This window comes from Hemicordylus capensis, chromosome 1 (genome assembly GCF_027244095.1).
Source record: "Hemicordylus capensis ecotype Gifberg chromosome 1, rHemCap1.1.pri, whole genome shotgun sequence".
Classification (NCBI taxonomy): domain Eukaryota; kingdom Metazoa; phylum Chordata; class Lepidosauria; order Squamata; family Cordylidae; genus Hemicordylus; species Hemicordylus capensis.
In genome coordinates this window covers 149,694,645-149,715,610 of record NC_069657.1, presented here as the reverse complement: position 1 = coordinate 149,715,610, position 20,966 = coordinate 149,694,645, and the positions used below count along the sequence as shown (strand labels likewise).

The 20,966-nt window shown below is 43.4% G+C and overlaps 1 protein-coding gene across 2 annotated transcripts in view; it reads right to left on the bottom strand.

The window, feature by feature from the left end:
- Positions 1–354: 354 nt before the first annotated feature.
- The window catches only part of RNF25 (ring finger protein 25), a 40,001-nt gene continuing 19,389 nt past the window's right edge, over positions 355–20,966 (bottom strand). For both annotated transcript variants that reach the window (XM_053284220.1, XM_053284227.1), the window contains exons 4-10: positions 19,327–19,394; positions 16,454–16,523; positions 16,283–16,354; positions 15,242–15,382; positions 14,390–14,479; positions 3,197–3,331; positions 355–2,764 (exon numbers count right to left, since the gene is read on the bottom strand). In XM_053284220.1, the coding sequence (XP_053140195.1) occupies positions 2,027–2,764; positions 3,197–3,331; positions 14,390–14,479; positions 15,242–15,382; positions 16,283–16,354; positions 16,454–16,523; positions 19,327–19,394 (1,314 nt within the window). In that variant the 3' untranslated portion in view covers positions 355–2,026. The remainder of the gene's footprint in view (positions 2,765–3,196; positions 3,332–14,389; positions 14,480–15,241; positions 15,383–16,282; positions 16,355–16,453; positions 16,524–19,326; positions 19,395–20,966) is intronic.

Here is a 20,966-nt window from a genome sequence, read left to right as displayed (position 1 = left end):
GGCCAATTGCCAATGAGTCTCAATCCATTACTGGGCCATCAATGGCTACTAGTCTGGTGGCTATAGGCTACCTCCAGCCTCAGAGGCAAGATGCTTCTAATACCAGTTGCAGGGGAGCAACAGCAAGAGAGAAGGCATGTCCTCAGCTCTTGCCTGCGGGCTTCCTAGAGGCATCTCGTGGGTCACTGTGTGAAACAGGTGCTAGACTAGATAGGTCTTGGGCCTGATCCAGCATGGCTGTTCTTATGTTCTTAAAGGCTGAGTATTGCCAAAGAAGATATTGGGAGGTTATACTGTGGGGATGGGTTTATATGATCTGTTCTTCACCCACAAATAACACACTTGATAGGCTGGTTCATTCAGAATGCTTTTAATACTCATGTTTTGCATCACATCACCACAAATGCTACCTCACCACCACTCTGTGACATACGTCTATATCACTTCAACCCTTTCATAGATGAAGCTGCTGACACTGGCGTGTGAGTGTGCTGTAACAAGTTGGTAATGATATCCTTCAGAATAACCTGATAAAAATAAATACACTTCTATCTTTTAAGTTAATTTTGGCCACTATGCTCTGCAAGAGCTCTCTCATGACAAATCTGCTACAATTATTTACTATTGCCAGCAGAAAAAAAAATTATGAGGTAAAATGGCAAAGCTCCACTTCAGGAAGAAAGAAAGAAAAAAATCAAGGTGCTTTGCAGACATACAAGCAATTAAAGGAGCTTGGCGAACTTCACACACCCCGGGAAAATTTTTTAGGGGTTTTCATTCCATAACTGTTATGGAACTGTTAGCTGGCAGTGGGAAGCAAGTTTGTTCAGATTTTTGCACAGTACCTATATGGCAGAAGTACATATGAAAGCATATATGCACTTGAGGGGGAAACTGGTGACAGACTGCATAGCCTAGGCATGAGGTGGTACAAGAGTATTCTCTACTCCTCAATGTGAGGAACAGAACAGTTCTCTCATACTCAGGCATGTACTCTGTGTGAGCATTAGAGGCTTAGAAGACAAGCAAAAGTAGGCCATTCATCAAAACACTAGTGTCTTACCAAGATGAGCCAGAACAAACATGGCCATAAGCTAGTGACCAAGCCCAGGGGTGGGGAATCTTATTTAGCCTGAAGTTATCATTGCTTGATGTACGATCATTGCTCAATATAAGTCACATTTGCAAAGAAAGAAACTTCAGTTTTGTCTCTGCAGCTTGTTTGTGTGTGCTGCACCCCAAGAGCTGGATACAAAAAGATTATCTTCAATTCCAGCTACTCCAAATATTGAGTGACTAAGCCTCTGCTCTCCCTTGTAAAGTCAAGGGACATTTGGCCTTTAGAATGGATGCATTCAGTTCAAGGCCAATTGCCAATCCATTACTGAGAGCCAGTTGCAGGCCCCTTTCTCTGCCCACAAGCTGCAAGGACTGACCATAAGGACCTTCTCTTTTACAGAACATATAACAGATGGATTTGAATTGATCCATCTGAATGGAAAACAAACCAGTGTTTTCTCAAGGGCACATTTTTCACAGGCAGCATCACACCATGTCTAGCACCAGGGACACAGTTAATGGCTAGAAGTGTGGCAATCCCTGTTCGTGTTACTGTTTTCTGTGGAGAGTAAAAAGAGAGGCCTGTGCCTTATGGCTTTTGTTACTGTTAATAGTTAATATTTTCCAACCCTGCCCTCCTAATTAAGAGATCTAACCCTCTGCACACACCACTGCAGCAGGGTAGATCTGCTAAAAGATACTACAGATTTACCCATTATGAGCATTTGACTATCATTTATTGTCCACTATGGTTCTTCACCAGCCTCCAGGCAGCACTGTGTTGCTCCCTGAGATTAGATTACTTGCAAAGCTCATACTACTCCACAAAAGGTAAGACTCCCCATGCCACAAAGGAAAATTCCAAGCCAGCTTGGTTTTTTCCAAAGAGGATTCAGACTGATGTTGACAGAACAAACTTGCTACTGTTCTCCCCTAAAAGTGCTTCTCAGGGTTTAACTCCATCCTGCTAGGAGCCTCCCTCAGTCTCTTGGCCCTGAGGTTCTCTCCTTGAGTTGGGTCTTGACTGCCCACGGCCTCTCCGCATTCTAGGAAGAGAGTCACGTTCTCTGCCCTTGGACTTTTCCCATCGTCTGCAATCCTGCATCCCATGCTGACCTTGCCACTTGGCCGGCCCCCTGAGCTCACTGCGACTAACTTCCACGTGATCTTGCTCTCTGTCTTGGGCTCGAGCTTCCTGCTCTGGTGTCCATTTCCCCACACTATTTTTCTCCTCTCTCAAGTATGTTCCCTCTTTGGCTGGAGAGACATCCCTGGTGCACAGCTCTTTTTTATCCCAAAATGAAGACACTTGCTCTCTTTTGCAGGATTTGGGGAACTCTTGGTTGTACCTCCCACAATTCCACTGCCCTCTCTCCTTCCTTCCATTGGGTCTCCAACCGAAGGATCTGGATTCTCTCTCAACGGTGAGGTAACAGTGAGTTTCTGCCGGTGCCTCTAGTGGCTTGCAGTATACTTGCTGTCCTGGGCCTCGATAAGATGTCCTCTCCCCTCGAGTTCTCTCTCTCTTGTCATGGGGATGTAAGGGAACAGATGGTCTTTCTGGTTTTTCAGGCTCATTCTTCACTGGAGAAGCCTTTGTAGTTCCCCGAGTATGATCAGAGCCTTCTAAAGGGCTCAAATCCTTCTCAGCATCCATGACATTTTCTGTGATGGTTACATGTTCCTGTTCAGTAGCACCTGGGGGCTGAGAAGGAGAAGGGCCAAGATGAAGAGCAGCACACACATAAAACTGAGTTTGGTTCTCAGTCTATGGAAAATATATCACAAAGAAGCTAAGATACTGGTGTCACCAAATTGCACAGGTTTGTCCCCTACAATTAAGTACGCACCATGGCAGACTGCAAAATGCCACTACGGACAAGTATCAACCTATTAATTCCCTTGTAACTTTATTAATTCCCAAAAATATAAGTGGTAGACATTTTCCAAAGTGCTTTGAGCAATTGCCTAGGACAGAGACATCAAAATTATTTCTTGTGCACCAGGAAAGGAAATGTCACCATGTAAAAGCTGCCAGTCACTTACATTAATTGCTCCCCTACCTTGGAAATGCTACCCCATTTCTCATTCTCTTTCTAGCATTTTTCTTTGAGGTGTCCTCACTGACCCCACTAACCTTTTGTAAGCTGATGAAATAGCGATTTCTCTCCGCTTCAGGGTCAATGATGCCTCCTTTCTCCTGCTGCCTCTTGTAGATCAGGCGCAGTTGCTCTCTGTGCTGCAGTGTCTGTGTGTCAGGTCGGTACACCTCCTGAGGGAAAGATTCACACCATGCAATTAGATAGCCAACAAGAAGGAAGTTTTCTAGCTCTATTCTATGTGTTTTTTAGAAATATCTGGGGGTTGTGTGTGTTGGTTTTAAACAGATATTGTGCAAGATATTGGATCCTTGATGTGATCCAGGTTGTATTCACACAACTGGGACAATGTACATGCACAGAAGTCACCATCAGAAGATTCTCCAAACTCCGCATAATGCTCCAGCTCCACCCCGCACTCGTGCATGCCCCTTAGAACTGGCGGTAAGAGCATTATTGGTTCAGTTCCTTTCCAACCACTGCCTCAGCAGCATTGAGAAGTGAAAGTTCCAGCTCTTGAGAGTTTTACAATCAAGAATCTGTGAGAGAAAAAGATAAAACAATTAGCTGACTCACTGCTCTGTTATCAGAGCATATTTCATACTTACTCAAATGAATAAAAAACGTTCAAACATCGTGGGAAATGTAAGGCAAAGTTGACTACCTCTGACAGACACAAACTTTGTTTACTGTCTCTTTGTGAGGAACATAAAACTAGTGCATGTAAAATCTGCAAGAATAGAGAACAACTAAAGGGGTTTTTATACAGTTTGACTTTACACCCCTTGATGTCATCAGCAGCAGCATCAATGTCTGCCTTGACTTCAGTACCCGCCCAGTGTCCGACAACCACACCCAGTCCAACTGTGGGGCTTTAACAGTGACTACACAGCAGTGTTCCCTCTAACAGGGATTCCCAGATGTTGCTGACTACAACTCCCAGAATCCCCCAGCAAAAGCCATTGCAGCTGGGGATTCTGGGAGTTGTAGTCAACAACATCTGGGAATCCCTATTAGAGGGAACACTGCGTTGCAGTCAGTCTTGACAGTGAGTACATCAGTGTCAAAGTTACTCCTGTCAATGCCAAAACAGATGAAGTCAGACTCAAAGATGGCTAAAAAAACAGCTCATGAGGACACCACAACACCAAAACCAAAGATAAAGAAACTTGTCCTCAACATTCCCTTCAAAACCAACATCAGAGAACATTTCCACAGCCTTGACATTGACAACGCCAGCCACAACACCTGACCAGTCAGCTATGACCACTTCTACTACTTTGTCTTCAGCTTCAACACAGACGTTGGCTAAATCATTAATATCAACAATGACACTTAATATGCCATCAGCAATGCCTTTGATGTCGACCACAGTATTGATCGTTTCTGCGTCAATACCAAACCCAACAACTTCTACTATAGGAACCACTGGACTACTGATGTTAGGGACCTTAGACATTCCCATCCGCTTGGAACATCCAGACCTATATGTTTTGATGGCCCTTCCCTTGTAGTTGAGGAGGGATTACGTACAATCTCCTTCACTATCCTTTGCAGGGGATTTAGAATACAAGGACGAAGTAACCGAGATTCCAAAAAGCCTTCCATGTCCCCAGCCTAACACATATTACCCTTAAGGGAGGAACAAACAAGGTCATATGATTGGAAACAGGACCAACGAAAGCTACATTGGTACATATGTAGCCCAATAAAACCAGTGACTTGGCAAGCACCTTGTGCTAATTATTTATTTATTTATTTATTTATTTGATTTTTATACCGTCCTTCCAAAAGGCTTAAGGAGGTTTACATTAAAACACCACCATTAAAATCAATTAACAATTAAAACAGAAATTATAAAACAGCATAAAACAATAATAATTAACAATTACGTCATAAAACAATTAAATAGCCAGAACAATGTAAACACAAGTTTTAAAAAGCTGAGAAAGCTTGGTTGAAGAGATATGTTTTCAGAAGTTTTTAAAAAATTGCCAGAGATGGGGAGGCTCGTATCTTAGTGGCATTATGGCATTCCAACTAGAGGATATCAAGATTTATCTTATAAATCTATGTATGCAACCTGTTCACCAGTCCCCACGATTAATACACAACAAAAGGGATGAACCTCACTTGAGGCTTGTGAAGTATACAAAAGAACCACCAGACAATGAGAGTCATTATTTCAGACACCCACTGGAAGTTAGAAGGTTACCAGCACATACAGTGACCTATACTGCCACCACCTCAACTAGTGCAGAACCAATATAACAAACTACACTGCGACCAAGGTCCCTACAGCAAATGACTGATACAGGGAAGGTAACTCCACTGACACAGGACTGGTGACAGCCATAAGAACACAGATGATAGATACTGTTAAGTTTGTATCCACATCACCTATACATGTCCCTCCTAAAGAACTTGAAAAAGGAAAGTCTGAAAGGAAATCTCAGATCCACTGTAGGAGACAACATGTATCAATACAAGGTACTGCCCTTCAGGATCTCTACAGCATCAAGAATATTTACCAAGTGCATGGCTGTAATACAGTGGCAGGGCACGCAACTGTTCCTATATCTTAAAGACTGGTTGCTGAAAGCACATTCCCCTGCACAACTACAACAGGACTTGACAGATATGTTAACACTACAGGGAAATTTGGGGATAAAAATAAACCACAAAAAGACCAAAATGCAGTCTACAAGGATTATACTATTTATAGGTCCAATCCTGGATGCAAGTAAACAAAAAGCCTTCCTACCAGAGAAGAGAATCTCCAAGATTCTTAGCCATTCAGAACAAACAGCCAGGCAGATCCAGATTTTACTAGGACTTGTGGCCTCCTGCATGGCAGCAATAGAACATGCAAAGTTTAGGATGCGCCCCCTACAACACTGTGTTTGATTTTCGAACAACACTGTACAACACTGTGTAGGATGCGCCCCCTACAACACAGTGTTTGATTTTCGAACAGGGGACCAATCACATTTGACCATCCCAATGAAAGTGAAAAACTCCCTACTATGGTGGAACAATGACACAAACTTGACTACAGGCATGTCTTCCCAACCCAAATTCCCAGAAATCATAGAAACATCAGATATGTATCTGAAAAAGGATGAGGAGCCACTGTCTGACCCACAAAGTGAGTGGGAAATGGTCAAGGACTCAACAAAACTTTCACATAAACATTTTGGAACTACTAGCATCTTTCCTAGCACTCGAGGCTTTCTGGCCAATGAACTTTCCAAGTAGTGATGAACAACACTACTGCAATAGCCTATGTAAACAATCAAGGCGGCACAGTGTCTCCACCCTTATGCAGTCTTGCATCAGTTCCAATACTGGATGGCATAGACCACAAGATTCACAGAGAATGGGGAAGCCGATCTCTTGAGTGAAGATATGACCTGTCCCAAAACACACAAATGAAGCATACACCCCAAGTATCTGAAGACAATACATGGGGTACTCGACAAGTAGACTTATTCATGACATCGGAGAACAAGAAATGCGATCAGTACTGCTTCCAAGCAGGTATAGGAGAAGACTCCCCAGGGGATGCATTCATGAAGACATGGGACAGAGCGTACTACTACATATACCCATCCATACTGCTCATCACAAGAATATGAACAAGATCATATACCACAATATGGATTGTATCTTGATCATACCAAAATGGCAAATACAAGTGTGATGCCCAACAGTACTGAGGATATCACAAGGCAGAATTCACCCACTGCCACTACAAGCAGACATCATATTCACAGAACAAGGCAAGATTCTCCATCCGGAGGTAAATAGACTAAAACTAATGGCATGGAGAATCCTGGAGATTCCTCAAGTGTAGAATTGCTGGAACAAAATCTATTCAATGAGAAGAAACCTTTGTCAAATAAGACCTAGGTTGCCAAGTAGCAACATTATGCAAGCAATACGTCCATCAAATCAACTAACACATCGGTAACACAGATATTAACTTACCTATCTGGATTAAAACTTGGTGGGTTGCCAAATTCCTCAATAAGGGTTAACTTGGCCACAACCTCCAGCTACCATGCAGGTTTCGATTCTGGAACAGTATTTTTACACCCATTATGCACGAAATTTTTATTTTTATTTTTACATTTTTATACCGCCTTTCGTTAAAAGAAAACCCCAAGGCGGTTTACAAAAATTAAAACATACAATAAAAGCAGTAAAAACATCAAGCTAAAAACATGCATAAAAACAAGACAGCAGATAAAAAACACACAAGAACAGCAGTAAAAAATGATTATGTAAAAGCCTGGGTAAAAAGCCAAGTCTTTAAAAGCTTTCTAAAAGCTGTGATGGAGTCCGAGGAACGAATGGCCACTGGGAGAGCATTCCAGAGTCTAGGAGCAGCAACAGAGAAGGCCCTGTCCCGAGTGCACGACAGCCGGGCCTCCCTCATTGTCGGCACCTGGAGCAGGACCCCCTCAGATGTCCTAGTCAAGCGGGCAACAACCCTTGGGAGTTTCTAAAATTTCTAAAGGGATTACTCAGTCAGTCATCTTTATTTGGTCAATTGACCAGCAACACAAATAAACAACAGCACAAATCACGAAATACAGTCAAACAATCCCACAAACCTCATCATGCACCAAGGAGCTCCGAATTCTACTAGCAATGTAACACAACCTTGCCACTGAGTGTGAAATACTAGAGTCTTTATCTTCAAGTAAGAAGTTCACTAACAAATCATTAGACATACAAGAATAACCAAGACAAACAGAGTGCCGAGACAGCAAAGGTGCAATTAAACATTTCCTAACATCATTACAGAATTCACAATAAGTAAAACATGAGCAACTGTCTCGATCTCATTGGCACTGCAGGGGCATAATCGCGCCTCTACTAGCCACTGATGGAATCTACCATAAAGTAAAACAGATGGCAAGGCATTAAAGCGAGCTCTAGAAAAGGCCCAACAAAACTTAGAAAAGGTGATAGTGGATAAGTATGGGGCAGTAGAAAAACCTGTCCATGATTTTAAAGGCCTATATAGGTTTGGAAGGTCTCATTCTGTCTCATTCTGTAGCTCAGTGTTGAGGAGGCACTGGCATACCAGTGCCTTTGCTCTACGAAAACCCAGCTCCAGCAGGTGTTCAGGATCTAAACTAATCAACAACAATTTGTTAATTAACCCCTCAGACCAAGTAGGCCGGGGGGAAATGGAAAGAAAATAAGGTATTAGCCTGCTGGCTGCAGGTGAATCTTCAGCACCTAAAGAGATTAGAAAATATGTACCCATCTATTTAAAAAAATCCAATTTGCCAATGGAGTCTATCAATAGTTCTGACGGGTTTAACAGGCCAACCATTTGAACCACAACTTCACTAAAATTTCTGTTGTTGAAAACGGCATTTCTAATTGCAGTGATTAAAGCTTGGAGAGTAAGCAAGCTACAAGCTTTAAACACTGATGTTCCTTATGTATACGCTTCCACAAGGAGGAAGTAGTACTACACACAGATAACTTTTAACCTAAGATTAATCCTAGCTTTCATATCAATCAGGATATAATACTATCTTCCTCCTTCCGTAATCCAAAGATTAATTTAGAACATAAACTACACACTTTAGATGTCCGAAGGGCATTGGCCTACTAATGTACTTAGAAAGGAACAAGGCCTTCAGAAAAGATAATGAACTATTCATATCCTATAGAACAGATAGAAAAGGACAGAAAATAACTCGTCAAGACTGTCCAGATGTATTGTCACAATATTAGAAACATACAAGTGTCAAGGCACAGAGCCACCAAAAGACATAAAAGTACATTTTATGAAGACTTATCGGGTGTGTTGACAGAGGAAATTTGCAAAGCGACGATCTGGTCTTCTGCTCATCCATTCATCAGACATTATGCCTTAGACCTGAGATCATCATCAGATGCATCATTTGGTAGAGATGTACTTAAACAAATTTTACGATAAATGAGACGGTATAAGGGTGATGATTTCCAAGGCTCTTTTCAATGACCTTCTTTAATGAACAATTGCGCATTAAAGAAGGTCATTGAAAAAAGCCTTACAATAAATGTGTAAGGTAAGTACTAACCTGTACCCATCACCAATACGGGCAGCTTACTAATCACCCAGTTGTGCAAATACGACCAGGATCACAACAAGGATAAACAGGTTGCTTACCTGTTATCCTTGTGTAATCCAAGAGTATTCACACAACCCACACAATCTCCTTGTTACAGGGAGGAAAGGATTACATATGTTGATTGATTGATTAAGTGCTGTCAAGTCAGTGTCGACTCTTAGCAACCACATAGATAGATTCTCTCCAGTATGATCCGTCTTCAACTTGGCCTTTAAGGTCTTTCAGTGGTGCATTCATTGCTGTCATAATTGAGTCCATCCACCTTGCTGCTGGTCATCGTCCTCTTTTCTTTCCTTCAACTTTCTCCAGCATTATGGTCTTCTCAAAGGAGCTGGGTCTTCACATAATGTGTCCAAAGTATGATAGTATAAGTTTGGTCATTTGTGCTTCGAGTGAAAATTCTGGATTGATTTGTTCTGTGATCCATTTGTTTTACTGGCTGTCCATGGTATCCTCAAAAGTCTTCTCCAGCACCAGAGTTTAAAAGCATCAACACTTTTTCTGTCCTGCTTCTTCAAAGTCCTACTTTTGCATCCATAGAGTATCACGGGAGAAAACACTGTCCTAATGATTCTAATCTTTGTAGGTATAGACACGTCATGGCAGCTAAATATCCTTTCCAAGGTCTTCATTGTGGCCCTACCAAGTGCTGTGGTGTATTTCTTGACAATTAGATCCTTTACTGTTGATGGTTGATCCTAAAAAGGCAGAAGCTACCCACCAATTCAATGTCTTCATTATCAGTTCTGAGGTTGGTTGCTGTACCTGTTGTCATTAGTTTAGTCTTCTTTACATTTAGTTGTAGTCCCATTTTTCCCCACTGTGCTCCTTGACTTTCAATACTAGAGCTTGCAGATCATCCGCATTGTCAGCTATCAGAGTAGTGTCATCAGGGTAGCAGAGGTTATTGAAGTTTCTTCTTCCAACTTTAGAATCATGCTCATCTTCTTCCAATCCAGCTTCCCTCAGTATATGTTCAGCATATAAGGTGAATAAATAAGTAGGGGTGTGCACGGAACCGCACAGCTGCGGTCTGGCACTGTGGAGGCAGTTCCTTTAAGGGCGGGGAGGGTTTACTTACCCCTCCAGCCACTTGTCCCCCTCCAGCACTCGTATTTACTGTAGACATGCTCCTGTAGAAATGCTCCCTGAAATGAAATGTAGAAATACTGTAGAAATGCTCCTTACTGTTCCTCAATGCAAAAGGCTCCAACAAGCCTTCTGCGCACGCAGCGCGCGAGCTTTACATCTCCCCGACGCCGGAGGCCTGGTCTACCCGGCCTCAGCCCCTGCCGGCAGGTAGACCGGGCCTCTGGCGGCTGGAAGCCCGGTCTACCCGCCGGGACGAGGCCGGGTAGACCGGGCCTCCGGCATCAGGGAGACGTGAAGCTCACGCGCCGCGTGCGCAGAAGGCTTGTCGGAGCCTTTTGCATTGAGGAGCAGTAAGGAGCATTTCTACAGTACTTCTACATTTCATTTCAAGGAACATTTCTACAGTAAATACGAGTGCTGGAGGGGGACAAGTGGACAACCCCCTCCACCTGGACTGGACCGGTCAGGTCCGAACCGGTCCGGACGCCTTTACAATGGCCTCCGGACCAGTCCGGACCCATCCCTATAAATAAGGAGAAAGTAGACAGCCTTGTCCTACTCCTTTGCTGATCTGGAACCAGTCTGTTTCACCATGTTTTTTCTGGACTGTGGCTTCCTGTCCTGTGTACAGGTTTCTTATGAGAAAAATGAGATGGTCTGGGATGCCCATTTTCCTATTCCACAACTTGACATAGTTAACACATGTAGCCAACAAAGGATATTCCACAACCTGACATGGTTGACGCATGTACAGAAGGTTTTCTGTGGTCAATGAAGCACATATTGACTTCTTTTTGGTAATCTTTAGCTTTCTCAATTATCCAGCATGCATCAGCACTAACCTCTTTTGTTCCTCAGCCTTTTCTGAAACCAGCTTGAACATCTGGCATTTCCCTTTGCACACAGGGCTCTAATCTGCATTGGATGATCCTGAGCATTATTTTGCTAGCATGTGGAATTCAGGATATTGTGCGATGGTTTGCACAATCTGTTAAGTCTTCTTTCTTTTGTATGGGTATGTAGACTGACCTATTCCAGTCTATTGGTCACTGAGTCATTCTCCAAATTCATTCATTCATTCATTCATTCGATTTCTATACCACCCTTCCAAAAATGGCTCAGGGCGGTTTGCTGGCGTAGTTTGGTTAGAGCCTTGACTGATACTACTTCCGTTGCCTGCCATATTTCTATAGCTATTCCATCAATTTCAATAGCCTTCTGACTTGGTAATGACCAGAGTACTGATCTAACTTCATCTTCCCATACTAGAGGTTCTTGCAAGTAGGGAATATCTTCTAGAGTATCTTGGATGTTGACATCCCTGTTGTACAGATTTTCAGTGTACTCCATCTCTGTTTGATCTTCTCTGAATCAGTTACTATCTGTCCACTGGCATCCTTTAACATACCGTTGGAACCTCCTTCTGAGTTCAGAGATCTTTTGGAAAACTTTCCTTGTTTTTCCATGTATTTCCATCCTCAAGGTCTTTACAGATGTCATTGTAGTACCGCTCCTTGTCTCTTCTAATAGCTTTCTAAAATTCCCTATTAAGTTTCTTCATGAAGTCTTTTTCTTGACTTTTGCTTCTCTCCTCTTCCTGGCAATTTGCAGCATCTGTTCTGACATCCATTTTGCTTTCTTCTGTTTCTTGGTCTTTGGCAGTCTCTTTTCACATTTATCCTTAACAACTTCTTTGATTTCATTCCACAGTTCCTCTGGTTCCCTATCAATGAGGTTCAGAACTTCAAAGCGGTTCCTGATGTTCTCCTTGAAAATGGAGGGTACATTCTCAATATCATATTGTGGAAACTAGATAGCTTTGTTTTTCCACTTTAGCTTGACTTGGAACTTGCACATGAGCATTTTGTGATCTGTTCCACAATCGGCCCTCGGCCATGTCTTTGCTGTTATAACTGAGCTCTTCCACCTCCTTGCACCAATAATGTAATCAATTTGATTTCTGTGTACTCCATCTGGTTATGTCCATGTGTATAGGTGCCACTTTGGTTGTTTGAAGAATGTGTTAGCAATGAAGAGATGACTGTCTTGGCTGAAACTAATAAGTCATCCTCCTGCTTTATTTCTGTTTCCTAGGCTATACAGTCCGACCGTGTTTTTCCCAACTTTGGCATTCTAGTCTCCAACTACCAGCAGCACATCTTGCTTGCATGTTCTGTCAATTTCAGACTGAACCTGAGCATAAAACTCATCAACTTCCTCTTCTTCTGCATCAGTCGTTAGGACACAGACTTGAAGAACTGTCATGTTAAAAGGGTGGGTCCGTGAATTCTAACTGATATTAGTCAGTCAACGATTGTATTGTACCCAAGTTCTGTCACTGCTATATCCTTCCTATGAAAGCAACACTGTTCCTTCTTTGTTTTTCGTGTCCTGAGTAGTAAACAGTATGATTTTCTGACTGAAAATGTCCAATTCCAGTCAATTTTAATTCGCCGATGCCCAAGATGTCAATCTGTAGTTGACTTATTTCATCTTTCACTATGTCAGGCTTTCCCATATTCATGCTTCTTACGTTCCATGCTCCTATTGTAATTCTGTCTTTGCAGCTTTGGATTTTCTTTTCCTGCATGGCAACATCAGCAGCTAGACATCCAAAAGGCTTTAATCTAACTGAATCATAAACACCATCGGTACTCTGAAAGATCTGCAGCTCTTCCTCAGTAGCATGTTGAGTACCATCCAACCTGAGGGGCCCATCAGCCAGCACTACATCGACAATCATTCAATCTTGTCCATCCATGTGGTTTTCCTGGTAAAATACAGGCATGGTTTACCATTGCCTTCTCCCGCGCAGTATGAAATGGTGCCTTTGTCATTGTCACTAAAGTGACCGTCCGCCTCCAGCACCTTCCTATATCTCTGCTGCCAATATAGGTGCCTGCTGGCTTTAGCTAGGCAGCTGGGATGACCTTCATGACTTGGGTGACCCTACTGGGAGTATACCTCCTGGCGTACTTTGCTCATCCCTCCCAAGAACAAACCCCGCCACGATGAGGTGGCACAGCAGGAACTTGGGGCAGGGAGGGGGGATATGTTACACACTCTAATAATCTCTCACAATTTTTTCCTAGTTCCACAGAGAAGGACCACTTAGCAAATACAGCAGTCGTCCAGGACTTGAACCCCACTCTAACTACCACTCCTAACGGACATGCACGAGTGTGGGGCAGAGCTAGAACATTGTGTGGAGCTTGGAAAGTCTTCTGATGGCAACTGATGCACATGTGTACTGTCTGTCCCAGTTGTGTGAATACTCCCAGATCTCTCAAGGATCATCAGTTACATGTAAGCAACCTTTTTAAATGTCCACAACAGGACAAAGTATATTTATATACCAGTTTTCAATGAAAAAATGTTGTCAAAGTGGTTTACATAGCAAAAAGAATATGATGGTTCCCTGTCCCAAAAAGAAGCACAAAGGAAATACTAGCAACAGCTACTGGGACAGATGCTATATTGGGATAAATTGGGACAGTTGCCGTTCCCCTGCTAAATATAAGAGAGAGTGACTATTTTAAAAGGAGTCCCTTTGATCAGTTAGCAGGGTTTATGGTAGTATCTAAATGACTGAAGACATACTGAACTCAATGTTAAACTAACCCTGCTACATACTGCATAACATGTAATGTAGCAGTATGAGGGGGAAGTATCCCTGTGTTATGGCAGTGGATCACTTTCCACTCAGTTTCTTCACACGTGTGTCTGACTTTATCAATCTTTTGTGGGTTACTATGGAGATAAGTCCACATGTATTTTAGCCTTCCTTCCTGCCCATCCACAACCTGCAGGAGCACAAAGCATCATGAACATAATTGTCTGAAAATAACACTTAGCAAAGTCTTTATTAAGAGAGATGTGAGTGCTCAATAGGTCTGATGTGAAAAAGGTTACTCAAACTACTAGAGTGTGCCTGGTTGGTGCATCCTACAGAGGGAAGTGGGACAGTGTGTGCAAGTTCTCTTCTGCATGTCTCCTTACCACTGGCTGCTGTGGTGGCGGCGCTGCTAGCAGTGTTGCAAGGTCATACACTAAAGGCTCTCTGCACACAGGGCACTGCACTTCAACTTCCTGTACAAGAGAAGGGAACAAAACAAAACGTCTTAGGACTGGGCTGGTCTCAGACATGGAATATTTTGTCAGTGCTCTGCCTTGGTGGGGGGCAGCATCTCCTTGAGAAATATCCCCCTCCTGTAGCAGGGAGGCGGGGGCCTCCAGCACTCTTTGCTGACAGTTCCATAGCTGTCAGCAAAGGAACTGTCCCCCAACACTCAATTTTACTGCAGGGGTACTGGGACAGTTGACCTTTGCCCAGGCCTTCTGGGAGCTAATTTAATTTTTTGAGGTAGATGTTCACCACGAAAACTTCTATCCTAAATGCTAGGTCTTCCTAATGCAATAATTTAAATTACAACTAGTGCAAAATTTGCTCTGAGCTAGAAAATAAGTACTAGCAAATAAAAAACAAAATAAAAACCTAGCATCTACTTTTTAATTTTGTTTCTGGAAAAACAATACTCTTTTATATACATTAAAGTCCATTCATAATCTTTTCACCTTGCTTAATTTTTTGTATTTCTGGGCTATGGACCACAATAACTGGACTGAACTGATCTTTTTCACCAGGAATGCTGATAAATATATTCTTCAAGACTCTATAGAGTGTACATATTTTTTATTGATACCAGTGCTGTTGGAAATCACAGTGTCATAACTAAGCACATCTAAAATAAACTAGAAAAGTTGTTCTAGAGTCAGAAATGATTCCTGGGAAGAAGTGTGAGCGAACTGCTAAGTGGATTGGTTGTGGTGGACAGATGAGAGACAAATTACCTTTTTTGGCAAAGAAGCCAAAGATTGCTCTCTCTCTTTCCTCTGTGCACGTATCTCTTCCTCCATATGCTTCGTATAATTGGCAAGGCAATGTGAGTGGAAGTAGTGGTAGCATGAAGTCTTAGTGAAAGCTTCATTCTCCTGTACAACAAAAGGCACAATGATTCCTATGAATGAATCAAGTCTAGCATTGTGTGTTTTCAGCATACACTGCACAACACTTCATCTCTGAGCCCTAGTTCCATGTCTGGAATATAATAGTGCCTTAGATCCAAAGAACTGTATGCAGCGTTCCACACATGTACAAGATCTTTCCTCCCCATCCTCTCAAAGCACTTTGCTTCTGAATTTGAGGGACTTCCAAAATGGCATGCATGTGTGAATGGAAGGTACAGGGGACTTTCAATCCAAGCCAATAATACAGGCGTACCTTACAGGACTGATCTAAAGATTTCTGTGATAATGTATGTGAGGTATTTGAATGCCTGAAAGCATTAAATACATTCTATTGTACTATATAAACTGCCTTGTAGACGGCTTATGTAGTACAGTAGAAATCTTTCAAATAAATATACAAACTAGCATATTAAGAAATATACAAACTAGCATCTTGTGGCTACAGGCTTTTTGCCTTGTCAGATGGAGATAAAAATAACTGTTTGTCATTCACCTGTGGTAACAAGGATCTCTGGACAGGTTATGACTGACACTCATAGGTACTTCTGGACAGGCTACTAAGTCTTTTGTTCCTATCTGCAAGACAGCACTGAAGATTTAGGCCCAGCATTGTTCCTTATTACACCACTGTGCAGAGCTCAGCACTGTTATACCTGGGTTTCTTTTAACTCCAGCTATAAAATCTCATCTGTTCCACTTTCCTGCAAAAGGTGATCTCTGTGGAAACCCCAGTAGGTTTCCATATTTACTTTCTCCTTTCTAAAAGAGTCTCACCATCATTTCACTCTTCTTCCTTATATCAGGTGCTTTATCTTCCCTGGCTCCCAACATATGGAAACAAATGCCAATTCAGCATATTCTTACCTGGAAACCATATAGACAAATCACACACTGACCATGAGGGATGTTGTTGTCTGTGAGGATTTCCTTTCCCTTCTGTGAAGGGAGGAAGAGCAATTGTGTCATTTCACATACTAAAGCCACAAACAGCCCCCTTCTTCACTTACAGTCTGAGAGGTAGCCCTCTGTTCTTACCTCTATTAGCTCATAGAGAATGGCTGCACCCAGTTGGGCTTCAGCAACACACTGTAGTGTATGGGAAATCCTAGAATGGAGGCAAGGAAAAAGGATGTCAGGAAAGGGCTTGGATAAATGTCCATGGAGAGAGCAACATCTTAGGAACATTCCAGGACCTGCAAGTTATGTGCTTACTGCCTGGGCAGAGACACCATTATACCTAGGACTAAACTCTGTCCCCGCACCCCCCCGCCACAGCCCAGTCCACTCTGCAGCACCTTTTCCTACAGTCACCGTTGGCAGGTGGTGCTGGTGCTAGAGCATGGGAGTTTGCGTCTACTTATTTGCTGGGCAAAGCTCTAGAGATATTAACGCTGTTGTACTTGTGACTGAGCTCTTCCATGCCCCCCTTTGAAAAGAGTGCATGTTTAAAATGGCATTTTAATGTCATTTGGCCTCTTATTTCCCTGAACCATTAGTTTGTTTTTGTAGGGGGGTTGGGGGGAAGGCAGTTCTTCCCCTACAAATAGCAAAGCAAAACCAGTTTGGTGAGAAAGCAGCAAAGCAAGAGACCCTGAGACAGTTCTTCAGTTTTGAAGAACTATAAGGATTTATTTAAAGAAAATGTTACACACAAATGTGAAAAAGCCTGCAGCTTAATTTCAGCTGTAGCTCATGGCTGAAGAAAGAAACCAAAACAAACAGCCATCTCTGAAGAGACAAAATGGAGACTAACACTGAAAGAACAAAGAGGGGAGGCGTCTAGCACTTTTATCCATGATCCTAACACCACCACCACCCCCAGTGGTCACTATCAGACACAGCAGCAGAGAACTGATGCTGCCAGGGTCCTAGCTCCAACAGGTGGTTTTTGTTTTTTGTTTTTTAATTGTGAGCCCTTTGGGGACAGGAACATTTAGTCTTCTTCCCAAGGGGCACACAGTCCACCTAAGGAAAGGACTAAATGTTAAGAAGAAACCCTATAAGCCCCAGGCGTCCAACTGCTGGCCCTCGGGCCAGATCAGCCCTTTGGAGGTCAACTGACCAGTCCACGTAAGGCCAGGATGAGTCCTGCCGCCACTTTCCTTCCCACTCACCACCCACCCCACTGCTGCAGAAGAGGCGACACATAATTTCTATCCGACTGAAAGGCTTCCTTCCCCCCCCCCCCACTGCCTCCACTGGTGCCATTATTTCTCTCTCTCTCTCCCTCCCTCCCTTCCCACCACCCCATGTGAGGCACTAGAAGCCATGAGTTGCTTCCGTCTTCCTCACTGCCGCCATTCTCCTCCCTCTCTCCTCCCTTGGGCTTTTCAGTGTGCGAAGTGCTATCCAAGAAGAGGGAGGCCCAGAGATAAGGGGAGAGGGGGTTACATGGAAAATAAAATGCAAAACAGCAGACAACAGTGTGGGGCACATTTTATCCGAGTGGGGGAGGGAAGAGATTGGGGGGAGGCGGGGAGAAGAAGGGTAAGGAAAGGGAGAAGACATGTTCTGCTTTTCTTGGACCATGATGTTGCTTTGGAAGTATTGATCTGATTGTGTATTAAAAATCTGTTGAGAACATTAACAATTAAAATATGATTATTATGTTCAGAATTTATTTTTTAAAATATATATTTAAATTTTCCCTGAGCATCCCAGGAACTTTCATCCCCATCCCTGCAAAGCATATTCTGGTGTAAAAGTAGTGCATTAAGTTAATTTAAATGGCAGGGCGAGGAAGGAAGAAGAAAGCAAGAATAAGAGAAAGAGGGAGGAGGAAGGTAAAAGGTGGTGTGAGACAGGTATGAGGTGACAGAAGGTGGCGCAAGGCTATTTGATGCTGGAGCATCAGAATCAAATCCAGCCCACCACCCAATTTAGTCTGACACCCCTGCTATAAGCCATTCTGTTCACATGGGATAAAGCAGGACAGAAATCAGACCAAACAAATAAAACTCAGCTAAATCAGCCATTTGCAATGACAAGCTGAACACTAATATGTTCAGTATTAGTCTACTAGTCAGCTATCACTTGACTAGTAAACTAATTCTGATCAGTTCCAGGCAGTTTTTGAAGATACTGATTATCTAGATCCATTTCAAACTGGATTTAGAGCAAGCTTAAGTGGCGCAGCAGGGAAAATGCTTGACTAACAAGCAAAGGTTACCGGTTCGAATCCCCATGGCTACTGTATCGGACAGCAGCAATACAGGAAGATGCTGAAAGGCATCATCTCATACTGCGCGGGAGGAGGCAATGGTAAACCCCTCTTGTATTCTACCAAAGAAAACCACAGGGTTCTGTGGGTACCAGGAGTCGAAATCGACTCAATGGCACACTTCACCTTTACAGTGGTGGGGTGGGGAGGGGGTGAAGACAGCCTTGGTCAGCCTGATGGATGATCTCTACCAGGGAATGGAGAGAAGAAATGTGACTGTTGGATCTCTTGGACCTCTGTGGCTTTCAATACTATTAACCATGGTATCCTTCTGGAGGATTTGGGAATAGGTGGTACTGCTTTGCTATTGTTCCATTCCTATCTCTCTGGTAGATTTCAGATGGTGTCGCTCGGAGATAGTTGTTCTCTGAGACAAGAGCTATCGTATGGTGTCCCTCAGGGCTCCATGCTATCGCCAATGCTTTTCAACATCTACATGAAACCGCTGGGTGAGAGCATCAGGAGATTTGGAGCTGGGTGTTAACAATATGCTGAAGACACCCAAATCTATTTCTTCATAACATCATCATCAGGAAATGGAATAACCCCACTAAATTACAGGCAGTAATGGACTGGATGAGAGAATAAATTGAAGCTGAATTGAAGCTGAAATTGGATGAGAGATAATTTAAAAAGTTAACTCAGCTCACATTAAATTATAGGGGCAAGTATATTAGCCCACACTTACTTATAGATTTGCTCATCTGACAGCCCTCGAGGATTCCGGATGGCTATCTTTGGCACTTCATTGGGATACTAAATAGAAACAAAGCAAAGTCAAATTAAAAATGAAGAATACAGCTGTGATGAAATGCAGATCTCCATCTTAGCTCAAGAATAAGGGTGTGCACGGTCCGGAATTCCCCTGGTCCGGCATGGGGGGGACTGTTACTTTAAGCGGGGGTGTGTGTGTGTATTACTTCCCCCCCCCCACTGCCGCTCTTCCTCCTCCGGTGCTGGTCCTTTTAAAAATCTTCTTGGGGTGGCAGAGTTCCTCCCTGCCGCCCCTGCCCCCGCCATTGTTCCTTAAGGCTTAAAGAGAGTAGAGCTAGCGGCGCGCGCCGCATACGTCACGCGTGACGTATGTGGCGCACGAGCACCAGCGACAAGCAAGCACGCTGCGAAGGGAGCATGCGCACCACTAGCTCTACTCTCTTTAAGCCTTAAGGAACAACGGTGGGGGCAGGGGCGGCAGGGAGGAACTCTGCCGCCCCAAGAAGATTTTTTAAAGGACCAGTGCCGGAGGAGGAAGAGCGGCGGGGGGGGGGGTACTACCACCACCACCCCGCTTAAAATAACAGTCCCCCGCCCATCCAAACCGCCGGACTTCCAAACTGGTCCGGAGGGCTTTTCCATTGCGCCGAGCCAAAACCATGCACACTACTACTCAAGAATGCCCGATACTTCCACTCCATCCTGAGTGCTCTGAATAGGAGACATTCCTTTTTGTTACGGAATAAGGACAGTCCTTGCTTTTTGTCATTGAAGGGACAGAGCCATCAAGCAATAGTCTTAACCCCTTTTTCACAATAGATGACCATCTCAAACAAGATCTACCTTTAGACATGTAAGTTCAGACCCATTGAGGAGGAACCTCCAGATCCTTGATGTGATCCTGGCTGTATTCACACAACTGGGGCAACGTGCAGCAGCCGCCGCCACAGCAGTAGGACTTTCAAGCACCACGTGACACTCTTGCACCGCCCCGCGCTCAGGCGCGTCCATTCGGGAAAGGCGGTTGGAGCATCTTTGCCTTCAGTTCCTTTCCAACAGCCACCACAGCAGCACTAGAGGGAAATCGCTCCAGTTACTTGGGCAATTTATTTCTCCAAGTACCTAAAAAGCAGTGAGAGAGAGACTGGGGACCTCCACCTTCTCAACAATCATCCTGTGAGGAACTAGATAAGGCAAGTGAGAGACTGTTAAAGTAATAAATAATTGTTAATGAAAGAATGAAAGTTACCTCACCTTTAGCTGGAAGGATGGGTGGGTCATGTGAATATCCTCGGATTACTCAAGGATCACTAGCTACAGGTAAGCAACACGTTTATCCTTGACGGGATCCCGGTTGTATTCACACAACTGAGTGATTAGTAAGCTCCCTGTATAGATGGAGGATATAGATCATGGCTTACCTTTGCGACTTATCACGCTAGGATCTTTTTCAGAAATCCTCTGCCAAAAGAAGCGTAGATCTTAGATCCATGGCATAATGCTTGAACTGATAATCAGACAACCAGGTTGCTGCCCTTCTAATATCATCTATAGACATTCCTGACAAACTTGCTGCTGAGGAGCCCACTGCTTGTGTAGAATGTGCTTTAATGT